The following is a 24,885-nucleotide window of genomic DNA, read 5'->3' as shown; positions in this document are numbered from 1 at the left end:
ACGACAAGTGCCCCTTCTTTCATCCATGGCCCCGACACTTACCTGGGTGGCGACGCCTGCCCTGCCCCCAACGCACCCATACCATTTAGTTAGAATTTGTTTTTAAAAAGCCAGTTTATTGGATTTATTCTGCAACATGCAACTCAAACGCAACAGATACGGTGAGTACCGCATAGATGTATGGTCAATATGACCTAGTGTGTACTTGAAGAGACAAGGTCGCAAAAGTCATAAAGATGGGGATGCGAAAGTGTTGGTATCTGCACTTTATATAAGGTCTGTCCAAGGCAAAACACAACAAAAAAGAACCAAGAATAATAAAGACTTCGGTACAAAAATAATAATAAGGACAAATAAGTATTAAAAAATGCCTTTATTTCGATATATTTGGCAATGGCACTAACAATGTGCCTGTACTTTGAGATAAAAAATATGTATATGAAAAGATAACTAAAAATATATATTATGGATGGACTACAAACAAGAAGAATCAAACTTAAGAATACAGCATACACTGTCTCAATACACTTATATGGCTATCCAAACATCCACCAGAGTCTTAACCAGAACTAATATTTAGGAATGTGCAACCATGTAAAAAAAGTGCATAGTGCCAAATAGATTATAATAATAATATATAAATCAAAAACACATCTCCATAATAATAAACACTGCAATCAAATTCAGAGAAAATATGGTGCAAACATGTACACAATATATATTGGAAAAGTTACCAGGTGTATATTGGTATAAAAAAATGTGTGAATGTCAAAAAAAGGGGGAGACAAAAAAAGTGTATTAAAATATATATGGGCACGACGAAGGATTAGCGTCTGAAACGCGCGTCGGGGTGCTCTGTATCTTGGAGGGACGGACTCCTATAGGTAACATTATTTATTTAATTTTTTCCATCTTGTCTCTTACGTATCCCCTTGTTGGCTGGATTTACTCTCTCTTGATACACCGGTCTTATTGACTAATACTTTGCCTCTGAGCCCCTTTTTTTTTTTTTTACATATCCTGCTATAGTGTGCACTTTTGTGCACCTAGTTATATTCAGTCATACAGTGCACTTATATTCAGCTATACTGTGCACTTTTATGCACTTATATACATTTAGTCACATTGCGCACTTAGGTACGGTCCGACATATTGTGCACTTCTGCATACCCATTTATACTGTGCACTTTTTGCTTATATAGTCTTATTTAGGTATATTGCGCACTTTATGTACCTAGGTATATCCGTACCATATGGCGCACCTATATTTGCCATAGTCTTTTCTAGGTCATTACATCACGGTACTATAGTCGATTTCATTATTTTCTAGTCTACATAGTGCCCATATATATTTTAATACACTTTTTTTTGTCTCCCCCTTTTTTTGACATTCACACATTTTTTATACCAATATACACCTGGTAACTTTTCCAATATATACTGTGTACATGTTTGCACCATATTTTCTCTGAATTTGATTGCAGTGTTTATTATTATGGAGATGTGTTTTTGATTTTTATATTATTATTATAATTTATTTGGCACTATGCACTTTTTTTTTACATGGTTGCACATACCTAAATATTAGTTCTGGTTAAGACTCTGGTGGATATTTGGATAGCCATATAAGTGTATTGAGACAGTGTATGTTGTATTCTTAAGTTTGATTCTTCTTGTTTGTAGTCCGTCCGTAATATATATTTTTATTTATCTTTTCATATACATATTTTTTATCTCCAAGTACAGGCACATTGTTAGTGCCATTGCCAAATATATCAAAATAAAGGCATTTTTTATACTTATTTGTCCTTATTATTATTTTTGTACCGAAGTCTTTATTATTCTTGGTTCTTTTTTGTTGTGTTTTGCCATTATCCCGAGTGGTTTGCCACTCTTTCCTTTGTGTATTGGCCATATTCCACTATTATATAGTATTTCATTTTTTATATACATTAATTTATTATCTTTTTGGGTATTTGTGGTTTGGTTCTGTACATTTTTTTCAAGGTCTGTCCAAGGTCTGAATTAATTTCAGTGTCTAGTTTTGGTTCAGAGGTGAATGAGTATTGCCATCTTGTTATGTTTGTGTGTAGCCCATTCACTATCCCCATCTATTCCCCAACCCCTGAAGATGGCTGCACCATGATTGTAAATACATCATTGTAAATACACACCTGTACTTTGTATCTCCCCCACCTCATTGTAGATTGTAAGCTCTCACGAGCAGGGTCGTCTTATTTTGCTTTAATTATTGTATTGTTAACGTTGTTACTTATGACTTTTGTGTTTGAAACTGTTAAACTGTAAAGCGCTGCGGAATATGTTGGCGCTATATAAATAAAGATTATTATTATTATTAAAGTAATGGTAGAAATATTATTATACATTTTTTTATAGCGCCATTTATTCCATGGCACTTTACATGTGAAAAAGGGGGCAAATATAGACAAATACAATAAACATTAGCAAAAAACAAGGCACTAACAGTTACAGAAGGAGGGAGGACCCTGCCCGCGAGGGCTCACAGTCTACAGGGGATGGGTGACGATACACTAGGAGAGGGTAGAGCTGGTTGTGCGTTCAGTAGGTTGATGATCACTGCAGGCTGTAGGCTTGTCGGAAGAGGTGAGTGTTCAGGTTCTTTTTGAAGGTTTCTATGGTAGGCGAGAGTCTGATGTGTTGGGGTAGAGAATTTCAGAGTATGGGGGAAGCACGAGAGAAGTCTTGGATGCGGTTGTCGGAAGAAGAGATGAGAGGGGAGTAGAGAAGGAGATCTTGTGAGGATCGAACGTTGCATGTAGATAAGTACCGGAAGACCATGTCACAGATGTATGGAGGAGACTGGTTGTGGATGGCTTTGGATGTCATAGTAAGGGTTTTGAACTGGAGGATAGGAAGCCAGTGAAGAGCTTGGCATAGGGGAGAGGCTGGGGAATAGCGGGGAGACAGGTAGATTAGTCGGGCAGCAGAGTGTAGGATGGATTGGAGTGGATAATCTCAAGAATATGACTTCATTTATGATTAGGACGGTTTCTCCATTCCAAAGAATAAAGGAACAAGTAAATTCAGGACTGCGGGTTCTTCACAGCCATGATCAGCAAAAAATTTGAAGCACTTATCTATTCAAAAGAATTAGATTGGCTACAGTTTCTAGCACAGCCATGTGACCAAGAGCATGATGGCCCTTTCATTCTTAGGATCAGTGGTAATAGGAAGGGTCAGACCCTCATCATCATATTCTAAATAATGGTATTTTTTTAGTAATATATTGTCACTTTATGAGATGGAAATACCCTTCATTTCAGCAAAATTAATTTTGGGGTTTGGTGTCTGTATGTATTTAGGGATCATACAGTGGGTACAAAAAGTATTCAGACCCCTTTAAATTTTTCACTGTTTTATTGCATCCATTTGGTAAATTCAAAAAAGTTCGTTTTTTTCTCATTAATGTACACTCTGCACCCCATCTTGACTGAAAAAAACAGAAATGTAGAAATTTTTGCATATTTATTAAAAAGAAAAATGGAAATATCACCGGGTCATAAGTATTCAGACCCTTTGCTCAGACACTCATATTTAAGTCACATGGTTCTACTCCTTTATTGGAGTCCAGCTATATTTAATTAAACTGATAGGACTTGATTTGGAAAGGCACACACCTGTCTGCATAAGACCTCACAGCTCACAATGCATGTCAGACCAATTCAGAATTATGAGGCAAAGCACAGATCTGGCCAAGGTTACAAAAGAATTTCTGCAGTACTCAAGGTTCCTAAGAGCACAGTGGCCTCCATAATCCTTAAATAGTAGAAGTTTGGGACCACCAGAAGTCTTCCTAGACCTGGCTATCCAGCCAAACTGAGCAATAGTGGGAGAAAAGGCTTGGTGAGAGGTAAAGAAGAACCCCAAGATCACTGTGGCTGAGCTCCAGAGATGCAGTAGCGATATGGGAGAAAGTTCCACTAAGTCAACTATCACTGCAGCCCTCCACAAGTTGGGCCTTTAAGGAAGAGTGGCCAGAAGGAAGCCTATCCTCAGTGCAAGACATATGAAAGCCCGCATAGAGTTTGATAAAAAAAAAAAAAAACCACACATGAAGGACTCCCAGACTCTGAAAAATAAGATTCTCTCGTCTGATGAGACAAAGATAGACCTTTTTGGTGATGATTCTAAGCGGTATGTGTGGACAAAACCAGGCACTGCTCATCACCTGCCCAATACAATGCCAACAGTGACACATGGTGGTGGCAGCATCATCCTATGGGGGCGTTTTTCAGCTGCAGGGACAGGATGACTGGTTGCCATTGAAGGAAACGTGAATGTGGCAAAGTACAGAGATATCCTGGATGAAAACATCTTCCAGAGTGCTCTGGACCTCAGACTTGGCTGAAGGTTCACCTTCCAACAAGACAATGACCCTAAGCACACAGCTAAAATAACAAAGGAGTGGCTTCAGAACAACTCTGTGACCATTCTTGTCTGGCCCACCCAGTGCCCTGACCTAAACCCAATTGAACATCTCTGGAGAGACCTGAAAATGGCTGTCCACCAACATTCACCATAAAATCTGACGGAACTGGAGAGATCTGCAAGGAAGAATGGCAGAGGATGCCCAAATCCAGGTGTGAAAAACTTGTTGCATCATTCCCAAGAAGATTCATGGCTGTACTAGCTCAAAAGGTTACTTCTACTCAATACTGAGCAAAGGGTCTGAATACTTATGACCATGTGATATTTCAGTTTTTCTTTGAAATAAATTTGCAAAAATGTCTACATTAGTTTTTTTTTCAGTCAAGATGGGGTGCAGAGTGTACATTAATGAGAAAAAAATGATCTTTTTTGAATTTACCAAATTGCTGCAATGAAACAAAGTGAAAAATGTAAAAGGGTCTGAATTGTCATGATTCCAATGGCAGGGAATCACAAAAGGACAAGCACCAACGAGCTCTAGGGTGATGGAACCTGAGCTGACCGCGACCCTAAACCTGAACACACAAATAACAATAGCCGGGGAACGTGCCTACGTTGATCCTAGACGTCTCGCACCAGCCGAAGATCTAACTTCCCCTATTAGAAGAAACACAGACCTCTCTTGCCTCCAGAGAAATCCCCCACAGAAATAGCAGCCCCCCACATATAATGACGGTGAAATGAGAGGAAGGCACATACACAGTATGAAAACAGATTCAGCAAAATGAGGCCCGCTAAAACTAGATAGCAGAGGATACAAAAGTAAACTGCGCGGTCAGCAAAAAACCCTTCAAAAAAACCATCCTGTAATTACTTGAACTCATGTTCCAACTCATGGAACATGAGGAGCAATTACAGCCCACTAGAGCAACCAGCAGCAAAGAAACAATTACATGCAAGCTGGACAAGACAAAAATAAAGCAAAACGTGAAACAAGAAAATCAAAAACTTAGCTTGTCCTGAAGATTACTGAAGCCAGAAGCTGAGGTAACAAAACACTCTGATAACCTTGATAGCCGGCGGGGAAATGACAAGAAAGCCCGGTTAAATAGGAAACTCCCAAATCCTAATAGAACAGGTGGACACCAGAGACAGCAGAACAAAAATCACCCAGTACCATCAGTAACCACCAGAGGGAGCCCAAAAACAGAACTCACAACACTGAATACTTTCTGTACCCACTGTATGTAGAGCAAAAAGTCTGACTGCTGCTTCACCAGTCACAGTGTTTGATAAGAGAGGGAAAAGGGCTGGAAAGACATCAGACATAATGTGTTATCCGAGCATGCTCGGGTGTTGTCTGAGGATCTTGGGAGAGCTCGGATAATATGTTCCGAGTCGCTGTAACTGCATGTTTTGCGGCTGTTAGACAGCCTTAACAATTAAAGGCGGGAATTGCCTGTTTGTTAGGGAATCCACGCGTGTGTTGCGGCTGTCTCACAGCCGCAACACATGCAGCCATAGGCACTTGAACAAATCAGAGCATGCCTAAGATACGTGGATAACACCCCAGCGTGCTTACATAACACATTATCTGAGAACGTATGCTCATCATTAATAGTTGTATAGAAAGTATAGTCTACTATGATGTTCCATACATAGGGTCAAGATAACACTATGTACCATTTTACAATACATGTCAAGAGCTAATTTTAGTATACACTGTAAATGTAGGTTTCAAGCATCAGGTTGAAAATAGCCTTAGTCCCTGTATAATTTGAATTTTGTTATTGAGGTACACAAGATCTGTTAATTTCCACTGTTCGAGAACAGGTTAAAGTAGCAGTCCGAGGGCAGCTGCAAAAAAGTTGGGTCATAACATTCCACCCCAATTAAGCAAAGTGGAGTATTGCCTGTATAACACTTACCGTATTTTTCGGATTATAAGACGCACTTTTGTACCCCAAATTTTGGGGGAAAGTGGGGGGTGCGTCTTATAATTTGAATCTGTGTGATGTGCTGTGCTGTAGAGGGGGGGGGGGGGGGGGCTCTGGAGTGGTGTCAGGGGGCTGGAGTGGGCTGGCTGTGTGCTGCAGAGACAGCAGGAGGTCCTGTGCTCTGCTCATTAGCCTCATGTAATATTCACTGCACCTGCTGTCCATCACCTTGGTGCTGAAGCTGCACAGAGTTGGTTGACAGGGGAGCAGTGCATATTACATGTGCCTGCACTACCCTTCCTCCCTTCATGAATATGCCCCCCTGCAGGCACACACATAGCCCCCCCAGTCACTACATGCCCCCCTGCTGGCAGGCACACACATAGCCCCCACAGTCACTACATGCCCCCCTGCTGGCAGGCACATGATAAAATAACAATCTCACCTTCTGATGATGGCTCCATGCTCCCAGCTTCTCCGTGGCTCTTCCTGTGTCCATGCCGACATCCGATCGTGTGATCGGCACTTAACAGTTATGTCATCACTGTGTGCCCAGGTCACATGATCTGATGCCTAGGAAACAGGAAGTGCAACCAAGGAGCTGAGAGCACGGAACCATCATCAGAAGGTGAGTTAAGTGTTTGTTATTTTATCATGTGCCTGCCAGCAGGGGGGCATGTAGTGACTGGGGGGGCTATGTGCCTGCCAGCAGGGGGGCATGTAGTGACTGGGGGGGCTATGTGCCTGCCAGCAGGGGGGCATGTAGTGACTGGGGGGGCTATGTGCCTGCCAGCAGGGGGGCATGTAGTGACTGGGGGGGCTATGTGCCTGCCAGCAGGGGGGCATGTAGTGACTGGGGGGGCTATGTGTGTGCCCGCAGGGGGGCATGTGCGTGCCATATAGAGAGAGGGGGGACCATGTGGGTACCAGCAGGGGGGCATGTAGTGACTGGGGGGGGCCATGTGGGTGCCAGCAGGGGGGCATGTAGTGACTTGGGGGGCCATGTGGGTGCCAGCAGGGGGGCATGTAGTGACTGAGGGGGCCATGTATGTGCCTGCAGGGGGGCATGTAGTGACTGAGGGGGCCATGTATGTGCCTGCATGGGGGCATGTAGTGACTGAGGGGGCCATGTATGTGCCTGCATGGGGGCATGTAGTGACTGAGGGGGCCATGTGTGTGCCTGCAGGGGGGTATGTAGTGACTGAGGGGGCCATGTATGTGCCTGCATGGGGGCATGTAGTGACTGAGGGGGCCATGTGTGTGCCTGCAGGGGGGTATGTAGTGACTGAGGGGGCCATGTATGTGCCTGCATGGGGGCATGTAGTGACTGAGGGGGCCATGTATGTGCCTGCATGGGGGCATGTAGTGACTGAGGGGGCCATGTGTGTGCCTGCAGGGGGGTATGTAGTGACTGAGGGGGCCATGTATGTGCCTGCATGGGGGCATGTAGTGACTGAGGGGGCCATGTGTGTGCCTGCAGGGGGGTATGTAGTGACTGAGGGGGCCATGTATGTGCCTGCAGGGGGGTATGTAGTGACTGAGGGGGCCATGTGTGTGCCTGCAGGGGGGTATGTAGTGACTGAGGGGGCCATGTATGTGCCTGCAGGGGGGCATGTAGTGACTGAGGGGGCCATGTATGTGCCTGCAGGGGAGCATGTAGTGACTGAGGGGGCCATGTATCTGCCTGCATGGGGGCATGTAGTGACTGAGGGGGCCATGTATGTGCCTGCAGGGGGGCATGTAGTGACTGAGGGGGCCATGTATGTGCCTGCATGGGGGCATTTAGTGACTGAGGGGGCCATGTATGTGCCTGCAGGGGGGGCATGTGTGTGCCTGCAGGGGGGCATGTAGTGATTGGGGGGGGGGCCATGTGCGTGCCATATAGAGAGAGGGGGGGCTATGTGGGTGCCAGCAGAGGGGCATATAGAGAGAGGGGGGGCCATGTGCGTGCCAGCAGGGGGGCTTATAGTGACGGGGGTGGCCATATCCAGGATGAGACGGGGGCTGGGGCAGTGTGCCAGCAGCACAGGGGGGGGGGGGGGGCATGTGCCAGGATGGGGGTTATATAGATACCAGGATGAGGGACATATATATGATATGTAAGACGGACACTGGCATTATAAGACAGACCCCCATTTAACATAAAATTATTTTTTTCTCTTTTTCTTCACCAAATTTGGGGGTGCGTCTTATAATCAGGTGCATCTTATAAAGGGAAAATATGGTATATATTTTGTACAGAATTATCATGTAATGCTGAATTAAATAGTAATCATTTCAAGGCAATTCAAGGTACTTTAGTAATATGTACAAACAACTAAATTTCAAAAAGTTTGGGGTGATGTAAAATGTAAAGAAAACAAGCACGCAATGATTTGGAGATTTCTTATAGCCATACTTCATTGAAAACAGATCATAAAATACAAACAAGAAGATTAGAGTTAAGTTTTTCAAATTACATGGAAACAAGTCTAACTCTTAGAAATTTATGGCAGCAACACATCTCAAAACTGGGACAGTTTACACCAGTCTCCAAATATCTGGGAAGTGAGGAGAGCAATTGCTGGAGATTTAGGAGAGGAATGTTGTCCCATTATTTTATGTAGGATTCCAGCTGTTCAACAGTCATGGTGCATGATAGAGTTTTAACTTGTATTTGTTTATTGCACAAAAAACGGTGTTCACAGACAATGATTTCTGGAAGTATTCCTGAGCCCATACAGTGATCTGAAAGACCAAAGCATGCCTATTTTTAATGCAGTGCCGACTGAGGGCCCATAGTTTGTAAGCATCCAACATTGAAAGTTGACCTTCCCCCATACGCACATGGGTTTCTCCAGAATCTCAATCTTTTGTCATTATGTTCTGTAGATGGTGGGATATACAAAGTCGTTGCAATTTTTCTTAAATTGTTCCATAATTTTAGGTGTAGTTGTTCATATTGGTGAACCTCTCACCATGTTTGCTTCTGAGACTCTCTATAGTGCTTTTTTTATACAGTTATGTGGCTTAGTTGAAAATTGACCCTCTAGCTATTTTTCATTAGTACCACTTAAGGTACCGTTACACTTAACGATTTACCAACGATCACGACCAGCGATACGACCTGGCCGTGATCGTTGGTAAGTCGTTGTGTGGTCGCTGGAGAGCTGTCAACACAGACAGCTCTCCAGCGACCAACGATGCCGAAGTCCCCGCGTAACCAGGGTAAACATCGGGTAACTAAGCGCAGGGCCGCGCTTAGTAACCCGATGTTTACCCTGGTTACCATTGTAAAAGTAAAAAAAAAAAAAAAAAAAAAAACACTACATACTTACATTCCTGTCGCGTCCCCCGGCGTCAGCTTCCCTGCACTGTGTAAGCGCTGGCCGGAAAGCAGAGCGGTGACGTCACCGCTGTGCTCTGCTTTACGGCCGGCCGGCGTTGACACTGGGGGACGCAGGGAAGCGGACGCTGAGGGACGTGACAGGAATGTAAGTATGTGGTGTTTTTTTTTTATTTTTACAATGGTAACCAGGGTAAACATCGGGTTACTAAGCGCGGCCCTGCACTTAGTAACCCGATGTTTACCCTGGTTACCAGTGAAGACTTTGCTGAATCGGCGTCACACACGCCGATTCAGCGATGTCAGCGGGTGATCCAGCGACGAAATAAAGTCCTGATCATTCCCCAGCGACCAACGATCTCCCAGAAGGGGCCTGATCGTTGGTCGCTGTCACGCATAACGATTTCGTTAACGATATCGTTGCTATGTCACAAAAAGCAACGATATCGTTAACGATATCGTTATGTGTGACGGTACCTTTACTTCTCCAACTATGCTGACCTTGTTCCTACATTTTTGAGATGTACTGCTGCCATCAATTTCTAAGCGAGTTAACTTTTGCAAATTAAATAGAAAAATGTGTAAAGGTACCGTCACACTCAGCGACGCTGCAGCGATATAGACAACGATCTGACCTTAACTAGATCGCTGGAGCGTCGCTGTTTAGGTCGCTGTAGAGACGTCAAACACAGCAACTCCAGAACGATGCAGGAGCGATCCAGTGACGTAACGGCGACTCACTTATCGTTCTCGCTGGTTGTTAGCTCCGTGTAAAACGTTGCTGGCGTCGTTGCTTTTGATGTCAAACATGACGATACACGCCGATCTGGCGACGAAATAAAGTTCTGGATTTCTAGCTCCGACCAGCGATATAACAGCGGGATCCAGATCGCTGCTGCGTATCAAACACAACGAGATCGCTATCCAGGACGCTGCAACGTCACGGATTGTTGTCGTTCTCGTTGCAAAGTTGCTGAGTGTGACGGTATCTTTACTTTTGTCTTCTGATCTGTGTTGTGTGTTCTACATTGGATAAAACATAGCTAGAATAGATTTCCTAATCATCACATTATTTTCTTTACATTTTACCGTGTTCCAACTCTTTTGGAATTGGGATTGTATTATAAATTCACATACCACAGAAATATTTTATCATCTAAACACTCACCTGAACCAACACGTGCTCTGGAAAGAGTAGGCGAATCCAACTTGTGTGCAGGAACAGTTAAATAATTAGCAGCCTGAAACAAATAGAGGTAAACAATTCATGGAATGGAATGGAATGTGGAAGGAAAAAATGACACTTTTCTTTCACAAAAATTTTCAATTAGACATAATTTTTTTTATTTTTGCAAGTGTATCAGGAGAAAATGGACCACAAACTTTGTTGTGCAATTTTTGCTGAATATGCGGATACCCCATATGAGGGGGAAATCTACTGTTTGGGCACACGGCAGGGCTCAGAAGGGAGGAGCGCCATTTCACTTTTTGAATGTAAAATTTGCTGGAATAATTAGCGGACACCATGTCATGTTTGGAGAGCACCTGAAATGCCTTAACAGTGGAAACCCCCAACAAGTGACACTATTTTGGAAACTAGACCCCTTAGAGAACTTATCTAGATGTGTATTGAGCACCTTAAACCTACAGGTGCTTCACAGATGTTTATAACGTAGAGCCGTCAAAAAAATAAAAAATAAAATAAAAAAAAAAAAAAATCACATTTTTCCCAGATATATCTTTTTTCCACTCCAAATTCAGCATTTTCATAAGGGTAACGAGAGAAATTGCACCATACAATTTGTGCAATTTCTCCTCAGTGCGCAGATACCCAATATGTGGAGGAAAACAACTGTTTGGGCACACGGCAGGGCTTGGAAGGGAAGGAGCGCCATTTGACGTTTTGAATGTAAAATTTGCTGGTATAATTAGCGGATGCCATGTGTTTGGAGAGTCCTTGATGTACCTAAACAGTGGAACCCCCTTCCTCCAGCAAATGACAATATTTTGGAAACTAGAACCATTTGGGAACTTATCTAGATGTGTATTGAACACCTTCACTGAAGGTGCTTCACTGAAGTTTATAACGTTAAGCCGTGAAAATAAAAAAAAATAAAAAAATAAAAAAAATTTCCGCAAAAATCATTTTTTTTAACCTCCAAATGTTGTATTTTCACAAGGGTAACATGAGAAAATGGACCCCAAAATTTGATGTGCAACTTCTCTAGAGTACACCGATACCCCATATGTGGTTGAAAACTACTTTTGAGGCACAGCGCAAAGCTCAGAAGGGAAGAAACGCCATATTATAGTGCAGATTTTGCTGCACTTGTTTGAGGGTGCCATGTTACACTGGCAGAGGCCCTGAGGTGCCAACACAGCAGAACCCCCCCATATGTGACCCCATTTTACAAACTAAACCTCTCAATGAATTTATCAAGGGGTACAGTCATTATTTTGACACCACAGGTGTGTCACAGACCTTTATACCATTGGGCAGCGACGCTAAAATAATTTACATTTTTTACCACCAAGATTGTGTTAGCCCCAAGTTTTACATTTTCAAACTGGGAAATGGGTAAAAATGGCACCAAAATTTGTCCTACACTTTCTACTTAACGTGGCAATACCCCAAATATCTGGCTGTACAGTATTACTTAATAGAGATGAGCGTATTTGATCGGTTTAGGGCTTATTCGGCAAGCTATAGCATTTACCGAATAAGCTGCAGTGGGAACCCGGCTACTTTGATCGCTGCGGCTGATCAGCTCCGCAGCTGCACGTGTCGCAGCTGTGTGACAGTCACAACACATGCATGGAGAGCCGGTTTGTCCTATGGCGTCCACAGTGCCCTCCATGTTCCTCATTACAGTGAATCTTACTCAAGGGGTTCTGTCTGAATCACGTATTTCAGAGATTTACACTGAAACCACGATGTAAGCGCTCAGCGCAGGATAAATGTGCGCTGAGCCTTACTGTGATTTCTGGGAGGCCGAATAGAAAAAAAAAATCAACAGCATGTGAAGAATTGGTTTTATTTTTTATGCTGTTCCTCGTGCGGTATAAGTGATTAGACAACTTTATTCTTCGGGTCAGTGTGATTATAGCGATACCAGATTTATATCGGGTTTTTATGTTTGACAGCTGTCACACTAAAAGACTTTTCTTTTTAAAACTCTTTATTAGTTTAAAACAATAAATATCAAACCAGTAACGTCCTAGAATCCATGTCAAGTTGTCTTTTCCATTCTGTTCAATATGTCATTATTGTCAAAAACTTATCCAAACTATACCTATTCTGTAATCCCTCCCCTTAATCACCCCTCCCACTACTCTGCGTGAATCCATAAAAATCTAGAGTTTATGGAATCGGGATAAAGACCTAAATGTTATTAATCTGAGCTGTGTCTTTCCTACCACTAATATATTTTTGGGCTAGGCTACGTGCCTGAAGGAAGAGGAATGGCCTGTGTCTAAAAAAACGAAAGCGCTGTGCTATTGTTTCAAAAGATAGTAGGGAGAAATTCTGATCCAACATGTCAGCCACCATCGTGCATTCCTGTTTTGCCAAGGTTATATAATGTACAGGTGGACAATTATTCATAAATTTAGGGTTACCTAGAAAAGGCTGAAAGGGAGACAGATCACCTGTCCTCCACAAATTTTTCTCCCTCTCCTCCATGTCAAAATAGTTTGCCACAAAACCGAGTGCTCTCTAATATCAGGGAGCTCATCGTTACCCAAATGGATCAGAGCGATTGCTGACACATGAGGGTAAAATACTCTTTTTATTGCAAAAACTAGCTTTTGAGTCATCATATTTTGAGAGCTATAATTTTTCAATATTTCAGCCAACAGTCATGTTACGGCTTTTTTTTTTTATTTGCGTGACGAGCTGACGTTTTTATTGGCACCATTTTCGGACACATGACATATTTTGATCACTTTATGTTCTGATTTTTAGGAGGCAGAATTACCAAAAACCAGCAATTAAGGAATTGCTTTTTAATTGTATTTTTTTTATACCATTCCACGAGTGGCAAAATTGATAAGGCAGCAGGTCAGTACGATTACAGTGATACCCAATTTATAATTTTTTTTTTATGTTTTGGCACTTTAACACAAAAAATATTTTATAGAAAAAAATAATTATTTTTGCATCGCTTTATTCTGAGAGTTCAAACTTTATTTTTCGGCTGATTGTGATTTATAGCGGTTTGTGGTACCAAATGTGTACTTTATTTATTTACAAAAAGAAAAAAAGGAAAAATATTTTTCCAATAAATACATTTATTTGGGGATTTTTAAAATAATAAGTTTTACGCTTTAATAGTTACTTTTTTTTTTTTTTAAAGTTTTTTACAGTCACATCTTGGGACATCCTTACAGCAGAGAGCAGGAGCGCCGCTATACAGCCACAGCACAGCCCCAGGTGCCACATTAACTTGAAGGCCACCATCACTAGACCTACAAAATTGCTACAAGCTGGCTGGCTGCCGCATTCACTCACATTCACCGCCCTTGCATAAACTCTTTACACTCCATCCATATCGGCCCCTCTGTCCTTCCCTCTCCTATGTATAGCACTCATGCTCTGTTCACATTGCTTAACAGCACAGATCCAATCAGTCCCACCATCCAACACAAGAGACGATTTCACAAATCACTTAACCATCTGCTCATTCTTTCTATCCTCCTTCTCCTAGTCGCTGGAGACATCTCTCCCAACCCCGGCCACCCATCTTATAGCCAGTCAAACCTCCCAACTGCTACACTCAGAAACCCCTAACCTTATTACTATTCCATGCATGCCTTCTGTCTTTTTCAATTGTGCCCTTTGGAATTCTCGCTCTGTGTGTAACTCTCCTTCATCCATGACTTCTTCCTTTCTAATTCACTTAATCTCCTGGCTCTTACTGAAACCTGGATCCAGCAAGCAGACACCACCGCTGCTGCTCTTTCATATGGTGGACTACACTTTTCTCATACCCTAAGATCGGACAACAGAGCAGGTGGAGGCGTTGGTCTGCTTCTTTCACCCAAATGTACCTTCCAAGTTATCCCCCCCAAGTGCCCTCACTTGTCTTCCCTTCCTTTGAGGTCCATGCTGTCAGACTCTACATCCCCTTCTCCATGCAAGTGGCGGTGGTGTATCGTCCTCCCGGCCCCTCTCATCAGTTCCTGGATCACTTTGCCACCTGGCTTCCACACTTTCTCTCCTGTGACACCCCCACCCTCATCATGGGTGATTTCAACATCCCCATTGCTCCTCACCTTTTATCTCTAACCTCCTCTTTCGGCCTCTCACAGCATACTATCTCTCCAACGCATGAAGATGAAAACTCCCTCGACTTAGTCTTCTCCCGGCTTTGCTCCGTGGATGATTTCACAAACTCCGCTCTCTGAGCACAACCGTCTTTCATTCTCTATCAAGAACTGACATCCCGCTCAGATCACCCCCACTTTCCACACTTATAGAAACATACAGGCCATTAACACCCAGAAACTTATGAAGAACTTGCAGTCCTCATTGGCCCCAATATCCTCCATCTCATGTCCTGATTCTGCTCTGAAGCATTACAATGAAACCCTGCAAAGTGCCCTGGATGAAGCAGCACCTCCTATACATAAAACAACTCAGCACAGACGGCAACAACCGTGGCACACACTGCAAACCCGTTTCCTGCAGCGGTGCTCCAGGTGCGCCGAACGTCTGTGGAGAAAATCTAATCTACCCGAAGATTTCATCCATTATAAGTTCATGATAAAAACATACAACTCTGCCCTTCACCTCTCCAAACAAACCTATTTTAACACTCTCATCACCTCACTGTCCAATAACCCTAAACGTCTCTTTGACACTTTCCAGTCCCTACTCAACCCAAGAGTGCAGGCCCCAACCACGGATCTCCACGCTGACGATCTGACTAATTACTTAAAAGAAAAAATTGACCACATTCGACAGGAAATCATCTCGCAATCTCTTCATACCATTCAGTGTCCTCCCTCCCCTACTGCATCTAGTTCACTCTCTGACTTTGAACCAGTTACAGAAGAAGAAGTAATCAGGCTCCTTGCATCTTCTCGCCCAACCACTTGCACCAGTGACCCCATTCCATCACATCTCCTCCAGTCCCTTTCCCTGGCTGTCACCTCTCACCTATCAAAAATATTCAACCTTTCTCTCACTTCCGGTATTTTCCCATCCTCATTTAAGCATGCCATCATACATCCATTACTTAAAAAACCATCCCTCGATCAAAACTGTGCCGCTAATTATAGACCTGTCTCTAATCTTCCCTTCATCTCTAAACTCCTCGAACGACTGGTCCACTCCCGTCTTACCCGCTATCTCTCAGATAACTCTCTTCTCGATCCTCTTCAATCTGGTTTCCACTCTTTACACTCTATTGAAACTGCCCTCACTAAAGTCTCTAATGACCTACTAACAGCTAAATCTAATGGTCACTACTCCATGCTAATTCTCTTGGATCTCTCCGCAGCATTCGACTCTGTGGATCATCAGCTCCTCCTCACTATGCTCCGCTCCATCGGCCTCAAGGACACCGTTCTCTCCTGGTTCTCCTCCTATCTCTCTGACTGATCCTTCATTGTATCTTTTGCTGGTTCCTCCTCATCTCACCTTCCCCTTACTGTTGGGGTTCCTCAAGGATCAGTCCTAGGGCCCCTTCTTTTCTCTTTGTATACTGCCCCTATAGGACAAACAATCAGTAGATTTGGTTTCCAGTACCATCTCTATGCTGATGACACCCAATTATACACTTCTTTTCCTGTTATCACGCCGACCTTTTTAGTAAACACCAGTGATTGTCTTACCGCTGTCTCTAACATCATGTCCTCCCTCTATCTGAAACTGAGCTGGTCAAAAACTGAACTCCTCGTGTTTTCTCACTCTATTAACCTACCTTTGCCTGACATTGCCATCTCCGTGTGCGGGTCCACCATTACTCCAAAGCAACATGCCCGCTCCCTTGGGGTCATACTTGATTCCGAGCTTTCATTCACCCCCCACATCCGATCACTGGCTCGCTCTTCTTATTTGCATCTCAAAAACATTTCTAGAATTCGCCCTTTTCTTACTTTCAACTCTGCAAAAACTCTTACTGTTTCACTTATTCATTCTCGTCTGGACTATTGTAACTCTCTACTAATTGGCCTCCCTCTTACAAAACTCTCCCCGCTCCAATCTGTCCTGAATGCTGCAGCCAGGATCATATTCCTCACCAACCATTACACCGATGCTTCTACCTTGTGTCAGTCATTACACTGGTTACTCATGCACTCAAGAATCCAGTACAAAACTACTACCCTCATCCACAAAGCACGCCATGGCTCAGCACCACCCGACATCTCCTCTCTGGTCTCCGTCTACCACCCTACCCGTGCCCTCCGCTCCGCTAATGACCTCAGGTTAGCATCCTCAATAATCAGAACCTCCCACTCCCGTATCCAAGACTTTACAAGTGCTGCGCCGATTCTTTGGAATGCACTACCTAGGTTAATACGATTAATCCCCAAACCCCCCAGTTTTAAGCGTGCCCTAAAAACTCCTTTGTTCAGATTGGCCTACCGCCTCAACGCATTAACCTAACTATCCCTGTGTGGCCCATTCAAAAAAAAAACAAAAAAAAAAAACAATCAGGTTCCTCGCAACATGTTCTCATACACTTTATGCAGTTATTAACTCTCTGTGTCTGTACTGCTACATACTTAGGCAGTTAATTGGTTCATGCAGCTTTACATGAACACCTGAGCCTTACACTATTGCTGGTCCGAATAACTAAAGCAATTGTTACCATCCACCTCTCGTATCTCCCCTTTTCCTCATAGTTTGTAAGCTTGCGAGCAGGGCCCTCATTCCTCTTGGTATCTATTTTGAACTGTGATTTCTGTTATGCTGTAATGTCTATTGTCTGTACAAGTCCCCTCTATAATTTGTAAAGCGCTGCGGAATATGTTGGCACTATATAAATAAAATTATTATTATTATTACAAGCTACTTTGGGCCTCACAAAGGGTCTTCCACATTTCTACAAATGCCTTAATCTTCTTCTATACCTGAAACCAAGCAACCCCATGACTAAGACCCGGGAGGGTCGAAACGTCGGGTTTTTTCAGTTATAGTGAACAATCATTTATTTTTGCAATTTTCTTTGGACATTGAATTGTTAAATAAAATTGGATTAATTTTTTGCATATATTCTACTAGAGCATTGTTCCCCAACTCCTGTCCTCGAGAGCCACCAACAGGTCCTGTTTTCAGGATTTCCTTAGTATTGCACAGGTGATGGAATTATTGCCTGAGCAGGTGATGCAATTATCACTTGTACAATACTAAGAAAATCCTGACAACATGACCTTTTGGTGGCTCTTGAGGACCGGAGTTGGGGAACATTGCACTAGAGTGTGCGGTAAATTATCGTTTCTTGATTTCGAGACTCTACAGTCTGTTCCACCAGCACTTCGCTGACTAGACCTGAGTGCACACCATCTTCTGTTTAACATCCTGGGACATCACTGTATAGTGCCAGATCGCTGATCTGATACTCTGCACTGCACAATATCACATCTGCATCTGACAGGCAGGGAAGGAGGCATGTCAGGGTCTGCTCTCAGCAGACGTTCACAAGACACCTTCCCTGTAGGACACCGTGGCCATCTTGCACGATTGCATAGTGAAAGCAGTAATGGCTTTGTCCATCAATCATCAGTCAATTGTAAAATTGTGCTAACGATTGTGGAGGCAGCGCAGTTCGGGTCATTGTCAAATTGGTGGCAGTGGGGGAATATCTGTGTGATACCCTGGCTGTTCCTCTGACAGTCTTAGTTCAGTACAGTTATAACATTTTATTCTACCCATTAAGTACACATTCATTAAATTTGGCAACATCATAATGGCAAAGATCTTTTCAATATTTCTACTGCAACTTATCAATTTATGTATGTTTTGTTATTTGCACAATTCTAGAACTTCAGTTTATCACTAACTGGATTATGATAACTGATGCTTAAATTTACAGTTATATCTGGTAAAATTGTTTTTTGACGTTAAAAGAATTGGGACTAATTTTAAAAAAATGCAAATATGCAATATACTCCATCCCTTGCCAACTGTATATCCTCGCGTGCAGGGTCCTCTCTCCTCCTGTACCAGTCGATGACACCTTTCAATATTATTGTACTTTTTTTTTATTATTTACACCCTTTTAACATGTAAAGTATTATGGAATAAATGGCGCTATAATAATAATAATACTCAAAATTCAAGTCTTCTGTGCCACCAAATCATGCTGATCATATTCTTTGCTTTTTAAACAAGGTAATGTGATGTGCATTGCAAAGCCTTTTTAGATTTTGAATTCAGAATTAATTTTTCACTTACCCGTTGATCCCTGTTATGCATTTTTTGTCTTCTGAGTAACATCTGGTTCCACACATCTTCATATGGATCAGCAACCAATGTGTGCCGATTGTAAGAGCGCAGCTATATGTGGATTAACAAAATAGAATTTTTTAGTGCAGGAAATTTGAGGGGTTGAATATCTGATATGAATATAACAAAGGAATATACATCTTTTAAAAGAATCTCACCCTCTGTCGAGTTTTCTGTAAATTGTTGCGGAGTATCTTGCGGATCTCCTCTTCTTTTACTTTAGATAGCGTTGGAATAACCCTCTCTGATAGCTTTGGTTTTGGTTGAATATTCCTACACAAAGATTTGTAAGTGTAAGCTCTCTTCATAAATATTGATTTATGTTAATGGGACGCACACAAATTAGGGGCGGGAAACCTTTTTACTGGTACGGGCCATTTGCAAATTCGGGGGCGGTACAAAATTATCCATTTTAAAATGATACTGCTATATTTGGGCAAGCAATTACCTCGCCCCTAATGTAATGTCTGCAACTGCTTCTCTTTGGTGCAGCTGTGATGTTCGGTGGTATTGATTATGCTGCTATTCAGAAGTGCTTTGCCAGGTCTGCATCGCAGTTAAAAGGGTAATAATAAAAAATAATAATCTTTATTTTTATATAGCGCTAACATATTCCGCAGCGCTTTACAGTTTGCACACATTACCATCACTGTCCCCGATGGGGCTCACAATCTAGAATTCCTATCAGTATGTCTTTGGAATGTGGGAGGAAACCGGAGTGCCCGGAGGAAACCCACGCAAACACGGAGAGAACATACAAACTCTTTGCAGATGTTGTCCTGGGTGGGATTAGAACCCAGGACCCCAGCGCTGCAAGGCTGTAGTGCTAACCACTGCGCCACCGTGCCGCCCATTGTATATTGGGTATTGGGTACATTGGGTATTCCCATTTCCAAGATCCTATCTCAATATGCAGTAGGTGTAATAATAATAGTATTAGCAAATACCTCCAATTAGAAATGTAGTATAGTTTTTCTGATTAGCTATGTCTCTTTACGGTCACTGATCTAGTGACAGCTAGTTGCTAGTGGTCGTTGTAACCATGGATACCTAAGGTTCTGCAATGCCTGCACATGAGGAAAGATATAGCGAAACAGAAAAATTATACAATATTAATAATTTGAGGTTTTTGCTAATATTAGCCTACATTTTTTTCAAATATATTTATTAAATGTTAAAATAATAAGGGAAGTGAGGAAACAAAAAAAGGGGGAAAAGAAAGATAGGAGGGGTATATAACTTGGTTAAGGAATATAAGGGAAAGTGGTACCAAGTTAGAGAATTCTAACTAGTATTGTACGTAACCAAAGCAATAATAATGTTTAAACATAAGTAACCTGTTTTAGCAACAATACAAAGTATTTAGAAAGATGTCATGGTCTGGTTATACCCTTTATGGAATTACAGTAAATGGAAAGTTGCAAGAAGCGGTTAAATCAAGGACTAGGAAAAATAGAATTCCATTTTCGGTTGTTAATGGTGAACCTAAGATCTAAGGAATTATGTAAATAGAGTTTTTCCATCACATCAGAGAGTTGCGGTGTATTTGGTTTCTTCCAGCAGGAAGCTATAGAGTTTATCGATCAATAAGGTGTGTATAAAAACATGTCTCATAGATGGGTCTAGATCCTCCAATCTGACAGAAAGGAGTGCAATTTGAGGAGTAAGCACACAGCTTTTATTGAAAAGCTTACTTAAGATTTGTGAGACCCTTCTCCAAAGGGGTTTGATCTTTGGGCAGCTCCAGAAGATGTGTAGCAAGTTCCCCGGGAGTCCACAATCCCTCCAACATAAAGGTGAGTGTCCATGGTTGAAGTGTGAGAGTCTTGAAGGGGTATAGTACCACCCAACAAGTATTTTATAATAGGATTCATGAAGAGTCATGGAAATGTTAGATTTATATGAATTTTTAATTGCACTTTCCCGTTGTTCCATATCTATTAAAACCTGTAAAACTGACTCCCATCTAGGCATATAAAGACTTTTGGTTAAGTTGTTGTCCTTATTAAAGTGACAATAGATGTATTTTTTGCTCCAAAGAGTCTTATGAACCATATTGTTAAGAAGTAAGCAAGATATTTCTGATTTAGATGTGTTAATAATGAATTTTTAGGAGTGATCCTTTAGAATTAGAAAGAACATGAAATCTGAGTAAAGCAAATTCAATTTGTTCTTGAGCTCTCTAAAGTTTATAAAGTTATTGTCAATATATACAGTATGTCTCAAATTTTCCTAAGGGTCCATCTCTCTGGAATGGCAAACTTGTAGTAAGATGCTATTAAAGATACAGGAAAACAGGATTTTTGGTTGCTTACCGTAAAATCTGTTTCTTGGAGCCTCCATTGGGGGACACCGAAACCATGGGTGTATGCTGCTGCCACTAGGAGGCTGACACTATGCAAATAAAAAAAGTTAGCTCCTCCTCTGCAGTGTACACCCCACCGACTGGCATTATACTCTTCAGTTAGTGAGAAAGCAGTAGGAGAAAAATAACAAGGTTGAAAACCATAACCACAAACTTGAGAACTGTAAACGTGAGGACAGTCATAGAACAAAAACCAACAGGAACTGAGAAACATTGGGAGGGTGCTGTGTCCCCCAATGGAGGCTCCAAGAAACAGATTTTACGGTAAGCAACCAAAAATCCTGTTTTCTTTATCGCCTCTCATTGGGGGACACAGGAACCATGGGACGTCCCAAAGCAGTCCCCAGGGCGGGAAAAACAGAATTCCATCAGGTCAGAGGACTGACCACTGCCGCCTGCAAGTTCCTTCCGCCTCGGCTGCCGAAGCGTAGGTATGGACCTTGTAAAATTTTGCGAACATGTGAATGGAAGACCAGGTTGCCGCTTTGCAAAGCTGTAGGGCGGAAGCCCTGTGGTGCACCGCCCAGGAGGCGTCAACAGCCCGGGTAGAGTGAGCCTTGATCCCAGGAGGGAGCACTCTGTCCTCGACCCGTTAAGCCTCCAGCATTGCCGTTCAGATCCAGCGAGCAATAGTCGCCTTAGAAGCCGATTGGCCTCTGCGCGTGCCATCAGGAAAGGCGAAAAGAGAATCAGTCTTCCGGAAAGTGGACGTTCTATCCAGGTAGATCCTCACTGCCGTGACGAGGTCCAGCTTGTTCAACGATCACTCCAGGGGATGAGTCAGAGCTGGACAAAAGGAAGGTAGAACGCCACCTTAGGAAGGAAGGAAAGCGGAGGCCTGAGGACCTCCTTGTCCTGGAGAATGACCAAGAACGGAGGACGGCAAGAGAGGGCCGCCAACTCGGAAACGCGGATGATAGAAGAACTGGCCACAAGAAAGGCCACCTTCCCAGATAGAACTGACAGGGGAATCTCCCTGAGAGGCTCAAAGGGGAAAACCCTCAGAACGTCCAGGGCCAGGATTAAATCCCCTGAATCCACAAGGGCCCTGTACAGAGGGACAAGCGTGTGCTACTCCTTGAAGGAAGGTCTTAACCTGTGGTCGGGAGGCAAAAGTCTTCTGAAAAAGGATGGAAAGAGCAGAGACTTGGCCCTTCAGGGAACTAAGAGCTAGCCCCGAACCCAGTCCTGCCTGAAGGAAGGCCAAAATGGAAGGCAGGGAAAAGGACATAGATGAAACGCGGTTGGACTCGCACCAACGGAAGTAATTCTTCCAGGTACGATAATAGGCCCTGGAAGACGAAGGCTTCCGAGCCTGAATCATGGTGTGAATCACCCGGTCCGAAAGACCGGACGCTCTTAGAACTGCAGTCCCAACAGCCACGCCGTTGAACTGAGCAACCGAGAATTCGGGTGGCAGATCGGACCCTGAGACAGCAGATCGGGCCTGTCTGGAAGGCGCCAGGGAGCGTCCGCGAGAAGATTGACGAGCTCCGCGAACCAAGCTCTCCTGGGCCAATCCGGGGCGATCAGAATGACCGGCACCCCTTCCATTACTTCCCAAACTGTTGAAAAAGATCAAAGCGGAAGGGGCGGGAACAGGTAGGGCAGCACAAACTGTGACCAAGGAATGGCCAGAGCGTCGACGCCCACTGCAAGAGGATCGCGAGACCTGGAGACGAACTGCGGAACCTTCCTGTTCATTCGAGACGCCGTGAGGTCCATGTCCGGAGTCCCCCATCAAAGACAAATCTGATGGAAGACCTCCGGATGCAAGGACCATTCCCCTGCCGTGAGACCCTTGCGGCTGAGGAAGTCGGCGGCCCAATTGTCCACGCCGGGTATATGCACCGCAGATAACTCCGGAACCGTTTCCTCTGCCCAGAGGAGGATCTTGGATACTTCGGCCAAGGCCAAGAAACTCCGAGTCCCCCGTAGATGGTTGACATATGCCACCGCCGTGGCATTGTCCGCCTGGATTCGGATTGGAAGGCCCCTGAGAATCCCTTCCCAGAGATGAAGTGAAAGAAAAAAATGGCCCGGATCTCGAGGACATTGATCGGCAACGTTGACTCCTGCGCCGACCAACGGCCCTGAACCGTCAGGTTTGCGAAACACCGCGCCCCAGCCGAGCAGGCTGGCATCCGTCGTCACCACTTGCCAGTGAACTGGAAGGAAAGACCTGCCCTGGGAGACATGAGGTGACGTGAGCCACCAGTTGAGAGACCGTTTGACCCGGGAAGAAAGTCAAATCGGGCGGTCCAGGGAGAAGACAGACCTCTCCCAGTAAGACAGGATGGCTTGCTGGAGAGGTCCCGAGTGAAACTGGGCGAAAGAAATCGCTTCCAATGTTGCTACCATCCTCCCCAAAACCTTCATGGCCGCTCGGAAGGAGGGAGACCGAAGGCCCTGGAGCATGCGCATGTCCCGACGAAGGATGGATCTCTTGTCTTCGGGAAGAAAGACCTTGGTGTGACGAGTGTCGAAGAGCATGCCCAGAAAGATGATGCGCTGAGAAGTAATAAGGCATGACTTCTTCAGGTTGACCAGCCAGCCGAAGCGGGCTAGGGTGTTGAGAACGATGGACAGGCTTTGGCGGGCCTGAGAAAAGATGGAGCCTTGATGAGTATGTCGTCGAGGTATGGAACAGAACCAGGCCTCTGACCCTCAAGACTGCCAACAGCGCCGCCATGAGTTTCGTGAAAACTCTTGGGGCGGTTGCAAGACCGAACGGCAGGGTGACGAACTGAAAATGTTCCTGAAGCACTGCAAAGCGCAGGTATCGGTGATGTCCCGGGAATATCGGAACATGGAGATAGGCGTCCTGAATATCTGTGGAGCACAGAAATTCCTGAGCCTCCATGGAAGCCATTACTGAACAAAGGGATTCCATCCCGAAGTGTCTCAGACAAACCCTCCTGTTCAGCAATTTTAGGTCCAGAATGGGGCGAACCTTGCCGTCTTTTTCCGGTACCACAAAAAGGTTCGAGTAGAAACCTGTGAATCGTTCTTTTTCTGGGACGGGAACGATTACCCCGGCTTTGGCTGTGAAGAAACCCGAAACTAGAGCGGGATTTCTTGGAGGTCGGGATTCTAAGAAACGATCCCGGGGTCGAGAAACAAAGTCTATCTTGTATCCACAGGATACAACTTCCCTGACCCATGCATCCTCCACTGCGGAGATTCACATGTCTCTGAAGAAGAGAAGACGGCCGCCCAACCTGAGAGGTGGACTGAGGTCGAGAGTCATGCCGAGGAGGATCTTCCAGCCCTGGGCCTGGAGGATCTACCCTGGGAGTAGCGAGGACGCCAGGACGGAGTGGGCCTAAAGGATAACGCTTTCTTCTCCTGACGTGCCTGTGGCCTCTGTTGCTGGGAAAGAGTTTGACGCCGC

The 24,885-nt window shown here is 43.9% G+C and overlaps 1 protein-coding gene and 1 long non-coding RNA gene across 2 annotated transcripts in view; one reads left to right on the top strand and one right to left on the bottom strand.

The window, feature by feature from the left end:
* Positions 1 to 24,885, bottom strand: part of SLC9A1 (solute carrier family 9 member A1) — a 113,102-nt gene that overhangs the window by 4,262 nt on the left and 83,955 nt on the right. Inside the window, exons 9-11 of the mRNA XM_069756736.1 lie at positions 19,285 to 19,399; positions 19,076 to 19,177; positions 10,841 to 10,913 (exon numbers count right to left, since the gene is read on the bottom strand). Of these exons, the coding sequence (XP_069612837.1) occupies positions 10,841 to 10,913; positions 19,076 to 19,177; positions 19,285 to 19,399 (290 nt within the window). The remainder of the gene's footprint in view (positions 1 to 10,840; positions 10,914 to 19,075; positions 19,178 to 19,284; positions 19,400 to 24,885) is intronic.
* The window catches only part of LOC138669893 (uncharacterized), an 88,634-nt gene that overhangs the window by 40,928 nt on the left and 22,821 nt on the right, over positions 1 to 24,885 (top strand). The window lies entirely within an intron of this gene.

Source organism: Ranitomeya imitator, chromosome 3 (genome assembly GCF_032444005.1).
Source record: "Ranitomeya imitator isolate aRanImi1 chromosome 3, aRanImi1.pri, whole genome shotgun sequence".
NCBI classification, from domain to species: domain Eukaryota; kingdom Metazoa; phylum Chordata; class Amphibia; order Anura; family Dendrobatidae; genus Ranitomeya; species Ranitomeya imitator.
Note: the sequence above shows the minus strand (reverse complement) of the source record. Positions and strands in the feature narration are given on the sequence as shown.